The 9875-nt window shown below is 42.5% G+C and overlaps 1 protein-coding gene across 1 annotated transcript; it reads right to left on the bottom strand.

The window, feature by feature from the left end:
* Positions 1-948: 948 nt before the first annotated feature.
* LOC105853656 (nucleoside diphosphate kinase, mitochondrial-like) lies at positions 949-2750 on the bottom strand. The gene is given in 5 exon segments (XM_012725197.1): positions 949-1180; positions 1182-1210; positions 1212-1349; positions 1390-1495; positions 2689-2750. Coding segments are annotated over 5 exon segments (567 nt in total).
* Positions 2751-9875: the final 7125 nt, after the last annotated feature.

The raw sequence follows: 9875 nt of genomic DNA, 5'->3' as shown, positions 1-9875 counted from the left end.
CTAGAAGAGGGAACTCCTCCGAAAACGCCCTCACAGTAACACCCAGAATAATGTCTGACTACAACCCAGTCAAGATGACACATAAAAACGACTATCACTTTCTACTGTTTTCCTCAAGAAGTAGTCAGAAAACAGTGTTTTATTTTTATCCACTCGAGTTGTAGGAGAAATAGCTGGAGACTAATACATGCCAAACTCGTTTTGTGCCATTATGAAATTTGTAAACGGTGTTTGCACTGATTAGAAGCATCTTTCCGTTTAGATATTTTTGTATCACATTTTAAATATCCCACAATATTTCAGGTTCTTTTTTATATTGACCACTTTTTTTTTCATACAAATAAATGATCACACATTTGCTTTACCAGAGTCCCAGTGATGAAAATTTAGTCCTCATATTTTCTTTTAGGAGCCTTGGAGTAATGAACACCCTTGCTCCTATAGATATTAAAATACCTCTAGGAGTGTTTCTTTGTCCTAAGTTCCTCAAAGTGTCCTTTTAAAACTAAAATCTTCATATTAATGCACTACATTCATTTAATTTACATTTCTTTTAAATTTTAAAATTTTTTAATGAAGTATCCTTTGCTCACATCCTTTGTTAATATTTGACAGAGTGGGATTCCCCTCAGGGGTGGGCACCATGTCTCTCCCACCACTAAACCACCCGTGGCCCTTCGCCATCATCCATTGTGTTTCCTGCCATCCCTGCTTTCTCTTCTACCCAACCTCACCCCCCAGAACTATGATCATCTTCCAAGAGTACGTTTTAATGATTTGAATGACAGTTTGTTGCTTGGCTGTGATGCAACAATAGCATATTTTGTTTATAAATGACACAGATTTTAATGATCTTCTGTGGGGGAGGAGAGGTTATAAGACCCATTTTTGGAGCCATCCCAAAGGTTGTCTGGCACTTTGTATAGAAAGATTGGTTTTATTCTCTTGCTAGAGTAGGTTACAGAAAGATGTAAAGTTGATTGACGTGAGGTAGGACTGAGGTGAGGGAAGTGGCTGGGGCAGATGGGCAGAGCTTGGGCACAGACTCAAGTTCTCAGCAACAGAGGTTGTGGTTCTGGGCCACTTCTGGGTGGTGAGGGTGACCTGAGTCTTCAGGATGAGTGGATGTGCTGTGGTGGTCTGCCCAGGCACCAGCTCACTGCTATGGACCCACAGCTGGGTCTTTCTGGGCCCTCTCAATGGAGTCACCATTGACATTTCCTGCTGATGTGGACACCCAGGATGGTGGGAGGGGTGGTCTCAGCCAAGTCAGTGTGCCCTGTCATGGCCCTTGACATGCAGACTATATTGAGGCCTTTCCAGATCATGGGCACTGTGGGTTGGAGCTCCTATAGCTGATGAGGAAGACTAAGAGGGATTCCCTTTCACCTCATGGGAATGTTCTCCGTGGATGCTGTTTGGTGCCTATGGCATCTTCATCCCCACCAGCTTGAAGCCCCTCCTCTTAAAATGTTGGATCACAGCAATTCCACTTCTAGGAATCTACCCAAAGGGCACATATAAAACTATTTCAAAAGGAAAGCTTCACTCCTATGTTTCTTGCAGCACTATTTAAAAGAGTTCAGATATGGAAACAACCTAAGTACCCCCAAATAGATGACTGGATCAAGAAGATGTGTTATATATACACAGTGGAATATTACTTAGTGGTCAAAACAGATAAATTCATACTCGTTATGGCAACATGGATGGAGCTGGAAGGGTTTATGCTAAGTGAAATAAGTCTGAAGGAAAAAGAAAAATATTGGTTTCACTTATATGTGGAATACAGAGAAATTGAAGTGTCAGGAAAGAAGACCAAATAAGCAAGATGATCATAGAGCTGATGTACACAGCGGGGGAGGGACAGGGGTCAAAACTGGGAGGCAACAGCACAAGGAACTGTGGCGATGGTTAGTGGGTGCTGTGGTGGTGGGAGAATTACAGGCACTACAGTTGAGGGAGAAATCAACTGTGGTACAAAAATGAACAAAAATGTAAGAAAATAAATTTAATAGAATGAGAAAAATGCTGGGTCGCATCCCAGTTAGCCAAGGCTGCATCCCTCTTGGCTCCACCATGACCAGGGCCAGGGGCCCTTCCTGAGCTGGGTGGGAGCAGGTTCTGGCGGGGCCTTCCAGGCTGCCCAGCATCCCCAGGGGCACCCAGCGCCATGAAAGGCTGCCCAGGATGCCAGCCTGTGGGCTGCTGGCTGAGCCTGGATAGAAATAACATCTTCTTCTCTAATTTCTCTTCCTTGAATATCTTATAAGAATTACTTTACTATATTGGAGTTAAATGGGTGCTGTGGGGACGCCTGATTTCTTTTCCTTTATAAGTGATTTGGTCTTTGTGCTTTGCTCAAAGAATACTTTATCTTTAAAATTTAATAATTTTACTGGAATATGTCTCACTTATGACCATTTGGAGTCAGTTTTCCCTAGTACATGATTTGTCCTTTCAATATGTAAATTCAAGTCTTCTTCAGGGAAGTGTTCTTGAATTATATTTAAATTTTATAAATTATATTTATTCTGCCTCATAGTATTGGTTTGCTTCTTTGGAGCCAACACACACACACACACACACACACACACACACACACACACGCACACAGACTTTCCTTTCTCCATCTCACTTGTGAGAACCTGCTGTTTTATCTGCAGTGTTCTTTCCTTGTCCACTTACCTCCTCCTCTGCTCCTGAAGCGGTGGTCCATTTCCTTCCTGTGTGGCCTCCTGCATGGTCATTCCCACTCCCTCCCTAAGCTGCTTTACATGGGGCTTCAGTTTTCCCCTTTATTTCTCTGTTGGTCACTGCCACTTTAGTGATGGTCAGGCTTTTGTGCCTTTGGCCTCTGCGGTTATCCCCTGAGGTCTCAAATGTGCTGATGTAGCAGGCACTTGGGGCATCTGTGCCTGATGGTGGACACCGGGGTAAGGTGTGGGCGTACACAGGGTGGCGCTGTAAGGACAGCAGAAGGGCTGCAGGAGAATGCCAGAGGGAGCCCAAAGAGAAAGAGAAGATTTGGTGGGGGCCTGGAGGCCTCCCCCTGCCTGCCCTGCATCTGGTTGCTGACCTGCAATTGGCGAAGAAATATCATTAAAGCCTGAAAAAGGCTCTGAAGGCTCCAAGACTTCTTTACGTATCTCCAGAATCAGCTGAGAACCTGCCCCATGCCTGGTGGTCCAGCAGCCGCAAAAGGACATTCCCTGCCTGCAAATGCCTATTTGTGCTTCTGGGCAGTCATTCCTGGACCCGCGTCGGGACACTTTGGCTCCTCCCCTCTGTTCTTAGCCTGCTCACAGAAATCCCCACTTAGCGTAGTGTCCTCTCCACCAGGAAGACGCTTTCTGTGGGTGATCTGAGGTCTGCTAGCTAGCAAGGCCCTGCTTCTTCCTGGCTCCTCCCATCTCCGCCCTTAAGAAGAGTCTTAGAGGATTCAGCTGGTCATGCCTGCTTTGGGGATTATTGAAAAGTACCTTGGAATTTGTGGATCTTTTCTGTTTTTATTTAATTTGACATGGTGCTTCTGTTCTTTCTTCTTTATCTCCTTTGTTCTCCTTGTTGCTCTATGTGGTTTTCAAAAGACAGAAGTCCCAAATAGAATAAAATTATATAATAGTTTAAGAAAACCTCCCTAGGTTTCTATACAAAGTGTCTGAAGTGGAGAATGGTGATTGTAAAGAAAAAGACTGGAAAGATAAACACAAAATCCAGGGATATGGTGATCCTTGGATATGAGAGGCAGAGAAAGAAAACTCCAATAGTATTGATAATATTTTATTTCTTAAATTAGTTATTAGGTTCTGGGTAATTGCATTATTTTTTTTTACCATTTATCACAGGATTAACATCTTTTCAATAAAAATAAACAAAATCTTTTAAACATTCATTGGAAATTTTTTACTTTAGTGATTTGAATACAATTTGTATTAATATGACTGAACAGATGGATGACAGAAAAGCAGGTCCATGTGGGGAACCAAAGAGCCAACTTTGTACTTTCCTTATTCCCAGGCAGATGAAAAGACCTTAGAAAGTCTGCTTAGATTTGAGTGTTCTTTTCATAAAGATGTATATGTGTACACGCACGCGTACGTACACACACACACACACACACACACACATTTTGGTGGTTTTAACTGGAATATAAGGATGATCAGATGACGACTTCCCACCCTGCATTCGTCCTGTTTGGCTGGCACCAGGAGAGCTGCGGTGGTTATCAGAGCTCTGGGTAATAACTAGCGCTCTTTGTCTCCAGCCTTGACTCAACTGCTGGGACTGAAGATTCCTTTCTGCCTTTCACTCCTTTCTCAAAGGACTGAAGATGCGCTCCCCGGGACAGAATCAGAAGGTCCATGACAACGATAGTAACAGCAATAATAATAACACACTTTAATTTTACATATACAGGCATAGCAGTTTTGATATAAAGGGAAGTAATATGTGAATCATATCTAGCAGGCCTCATTCTTTAAATGAAATCAAAAGATTCCAGTATATCTTTGTAGAGATGTATACAAATATCTTTTGTTGAGGGACAGAAAAATTCAGGAAAATAAACATGTTCATCACGGCAAATGGGTTAGTCTGAGAAGGGTTGAGCAGACGAGTTTCATTTCCTACTTTAATAATTCAAAAAGCGATGGTGGGTCATACATGATTTAACTTTATTGTTTTAAAAGTAATTTTCAAATAAAAATTCAAAAGCAAACAACTGCTTCTCGGGTGCGTGCCAGCATCCCCAGCTGGGGCATTTGTCTGTAGCTCCCACCTTGAAGTGAGCTCCTGCTCCTTCCCTGAGGGCTGAGGCGGCCTTGGTGACTGTTTCTGCCAGAAGATATTATCTTAGTGTGTGAGGGAAGGCTGGACAGTTAGGACCCAAGTCCCCAACTCCATTTCTCTAGGACATCCTGGTGGCTTCCTTGAGAACTCAAGTTTCCTAATCCCAGCTTCCTTTCCCCAACTCAGGTTTTTGTTTCCAAAAGTGACAACAGGAATGTGACATAATCAGTTAAATATGTTAGGCTTTTTTTTTTTTTAAGATTTATTTACACATACAAAACTGGGGTACAGGCCAGAGGTGCAAGGGCAGTGAGAGGATTCACCAGAGACAGAGTGGGGAGCAGAACAGTTAGACTGATGAAGTACACTGCAGAGGGGAGCAGCGGGTGGGCCAGGAGAGTTCTACCGCACCATGTGGGTCACCTCCGAGGCCGGATTGAGCTCATGCTAAAGTGGCTTTGGCCTCTTAGTGCTGTGCTTTAACCCACTGCACCAATAGGGAGAGCCCAAAATATGTTAAGCTTTTTAACTTAAAAAAAGTTCAAAGAAAGAGACGACCTTTCTCCATCTATGGAAGCTGTGTTTGGGGGACGCTCTGGGTTTGTGAGCAGGGGTCCTAACTTGGGGTTGTTCATCCCAGCTCCCATGCTTCTTGTCTGGGCTAGGGTATGTCTCACTGGGAGAGAAAAGAAATGGGATGGCTGGGTCACCACAATGAGCAGGAAGCTGAGGCTGCCTTGAACCTAGGAAGTTCTGCTTCCCCTAGGCCCTGAACTTGTTCACTGCACACACCGGTAACTGAGTCTGAATCTGGGGGATGGTGGTATGTCCTGCTCACATCAGAAATCCCAATGTGGCTGCAGTTGAAAAGAAAACAACAGACCCCCAACAGTCACGCATGCTATGTTCACTAAGACTTACTACCTACCCTCTCTGCAGTTTCAACCACCCCTAGGAATGCAGTCTTACTTGGTCAGTGTAGTTTTCTGGTTGGCTTCAATGAGCTAATCTTTTCCATTCCTCACTGGAAAATGAGAGAAACATTCACAAAACCTTTTCCCTTTCTCAATAGTTGGGCGACCCTGGCCTTAAATAATCCCTGCTCCCTATTCCACTGACAAAACTTTTCCTTTTGCACAGCTTCTCAGAGCATCTTTCTACTTGCCAGACTGGATACTGCTTAATTCATGAATCATTTATTAGATTTTTAAAACTAACGTTTAGATTTTGGATTTTTTGTAAACACTGACAATTAGCAGGCTATAATTGTGGGGGTGGTGGAGCTTTCTATCAATATATAGACATACACCATCATTTCCAAAAAGTTTTCCAAAATCTCAAACTTGCCACTTTAAAAAAAAAAGAACTAGGTTTTTTTCTTTCATTTATAGCAAAACTCCAGAGACATCTCCTTGGCAGACAAGGCTCTATTGCTTCTACAAATAGAGTTCATTATTTTGTCAAAGTGAATTAAAATAGAATGTCACTTACTGAATGTCACATTTCTGGATCTGACATTGTATATAAAAGGTCCTTTAAAAAAAGAAGAGAAAATCTGAAAGACTGGGTTGGAAACCCACTTGAAGAAAAAGAAATATAGGCATTAAAAAAATCCCATTTGGGCTTCATAAAATTCCTTTCAAATGTGACAGTCTGGTAGAAATCAAGTAGTTTTCAGTTCCTAAAATACAATTTTGATTAAAAATTTATAAAGCTATTTGGAGGAAAGATACTACACAAATTGAGAATAAGTCTTACGGATCCCTTAGAGGGAAGCAGGGAAATTTCCACATCCGAGTGGTACACAGTATTAGCTCCGTGCAACCGATCACCTTTGCAGTTCTTGGAGTGAAGCTCTCCTGGCGTTCTAGTGGTTTATGCCTGGGCCTGCTAAGGATGACCAGAGGTACCAGAGGGTGAGGCGCCTGGCTTTAACCCAGGCGGGCGGGGTGACCCTGCGGGCCACACTCCAGGACACAAGGGTCCAGATCCTCCTGGAAAACCATCCTCTCCATCTTCAGGTGACAGGTAGAGAGAGTCAGGGAAGATGAAAGATGTTTTTTCTTCTCTTCTGCCCACATGAATAATTCCTTCCTAGAGCACAGCATTCATTCATGAAGGTCTGAGATTAGAGTGAATTCGAAATTATGAAAACACGCACTCCTTTCCACTCATGCTCTTTCTTCCTTACCTCCGCCCTTCTTGTCCCTCACTCAAGATTTTTCCCTCACCTCCTAGTGGAAAGAAGTATCTATTCTGGGCTCCCCAATTAGATGTATGAGTCTCTACTGTGGGTCCTAAAACATCGTAATGTAATTATATATTTGAATGACTCTGTTAGATTGAGTTCTTCAAGAGGAAGGGTTTTTTCCTGATGAATCCCTTGAACCCTCTAAAGAAGCATCAAGAAGTATGGAAGAACTAAGATTGGCATAGCTGGACACCTTCTCAGTTCATTAACACTGGTGTGTTTCCTGGTCTATGTCACCCCCTGTGGTCTTCACTCCCCCCTGCACTGGACCTAGTTAGACATGCTGGTGATGAGGCTGGACATGCCACCAGACTCCCACGGACCATATCTCATCAGTGCTGGCTACCAAGTGTGGGAATATGAGCACAGGCCTCAGCTTGGCCATTTGTGAAATGGAGATAATCATATCTGTGGAGCGTTTGGTTTATTCATGATCTATTCATTCATATTTATTTTTCCATTCCTGAATTCATTTATTCAATTGCATTTTCTTTGATTCACTCATTCATGAATTTATTAATTTACCCATTTATGGGTCCATTAAGTAAACATTTATTCAACAAACCTTTCTTGAACACCTACTATGAGCTATGTACCAAACTGCATGTTAGGGATACACAACCCCATGACACTCTCACTCTGGCAGATTCTAGACCCAAGTCTCCTGCGTAGGGTACTCAGGTTCTGGGTGATTGACTTCTTTTCCAGGGCCATCATCCTGATATCATTAATCCAACCTCTGTGAGGCTGTCACAAGGTTCATTCATATGCATACTAGATAATGCCCATTAGTGATGCCCATTAATTAAGCAGAGCAATTTGTTTATAATTAACTTGAGAAATTTATGACTTTAGAAAACAATTACAGACGTTGATACAAACACATTAGGTAGTGATAGCAATGCCAGCTTTAATTGCTTTCAAGAAGAACCACTGATATTAATGCCACAGCCATCACTAGGTATGTTTGACAACATCTTGTAAATTCATTGGTTCACCTATGCGCCAACACCTCAGGTGATCTGGAATAGGAAACTTCAACTTCCAGGAAACTGTGTATGATACAGTACTAAGTGAATAAGGCAGGCTTGAAAACTGGTACATTCTCAATTTGGTAAAAAACAATTCTTTGTATGTGTATTTCCTCATAGTATGCTATATACTTCTCTCTCTATATAAAGGTATACATATATAGGGAGAGCTATATAGCATGCATTTATCTCATAGACATTTATGAAAATATATTTAAGTATGAATATATTTATTTCCGATGAAAGAAATAAATAAAAATGAAAGAAATACATGTGGACTACACATGAGAGAGATGCATGAATAAGGAAGGTGGTTTTCCCAGTGATGAGATGGCTATTTTTATTTATGACATTTTTTTTAAAGATTTACTTAAATCTCATAGCTGGGGTACAGTCCAGAGGTATGGGGCGAGGTGGGGGGGTGGTGAGAGGATTTACCAGAGACAGGGTAGGGAGCAGAACAGGCCTACTGAAGAAGTACTCTGCTGAGGGGAGCAGCAGGTGGGTCAGGAGAGGTCTGCCACGCCATGTGGGTAACCTCTGGGGTGGGGATTGAACTCATGCTAGAGGGGCTTTAGGGCCCCTATTTATGACATTTTTTATTTTCAAATTAATCTTAAAGGAAAGTTTACTCTTTTTTAAAATACCAACAAAGTTAAGGTTTATTGAAAGGATGGGAATAGAAAAGAATCAAAGGATAAGTGCATTTTCTTTTTCAAGCAAATTTCTTTTAAACGGTGTGCTGACACTTCTGTGTCATTGTACATGCTATTTCATTGGCATTTTAAGATCATTTTTTATTTTTCTATGAGAAAGTGACAAGTCACATTTATTTATCCGGGGTTTCTTCCTGCTCTGGTTCTCCAGTGGGGGAAGAAAAGTAGTGCCCTTCAACTTTAAAAAATATCAGCTCTTGAAAGAGCTACAAAGCTGTGGGTGCAACTTCCTCAGTGCCGGAGCCCGCTGATGTGACATAAAACACGCCAAGCAGTCATTCTGGACAAAGACCAATTCTCAAACGCCTCATTGAATAAACCTCCTGCTGACAAGCACGTGTACTTCTAAGAGGGGTGAGGACCCATCCTTGCCAAATGATTCATCTTCCTGAAATGTCACAAGTGAAGAAAGGGGCATTTGGCTAAAAGCTGTGAATGCCTTGTCAGAAAATGCACTCCCAGAACGTCAGAGGTCCTGTGACCCCACGTGCTCCTCCCCAGCTGAGGGGAGGTAGTGTGACCTAGCGGGTCACTTGCCAGCCAAAGACAAAGCTCATTATGAACACAGATCGGATCCCCTTTCTGTTAACATTTAAGGAACAACACGGCACTGTGGCAAGCAGCGACCTCTTATCTTTCTTACGTAAACATCTGTAATTACAATTCAGCCTTTGCTTAATAAAGATGAAGTCCATGATCTGGTCTGTGGTGCTCCCAAACATGTAGCCCTTGGAGTATCCATTTGACTAGGTGTCCTTGAAAAGGTTCTGTAGTGCAGAAAACTTGGGAAACCCTGATTACTCTTTGCCCTCTTGGAGATTCCTAGTGACACCAGCTTGTCAAATCCTTGGAGTCAGCCTACAGTGACGAAACTTTGGTCTTCATTTAACATATGGCCAATTTGTTGAGCCTACACTATGGACTGGGCACTGGGGGTGCTGAGTCGAGTAAGCAGAGGACCAAATGCGTCTGCATTTTGGAGGAACCCAGACTTAGAAAGGGATCTGAACTGATGTTCTGTGTGTCTTGGGCTTCTTGGCAGCTCATTCTACAGGTCACATGGGTCAAACGCCCACTATAGTTTCA

Source organism: Condylura cristata, unplaced genomic scaffold (assembly GCF_000260355.1).
Source record: "Condylura cristata isolate star-nosed mole 26May11 unplaced genomic scaffold, ConCri1.0 scaffold00015, whole genome shotgun sequence".
Taxonomy (NCBI): domain Eukaryota; kingdom Metazoa; phylum Chordata; class Mammalia; order Eulipotyphla; family Talpidae; genus Condylura; species Condylura cristata.
This window is presented reverse-complemented; position numbering and strand designations above follow the sequence as displayed.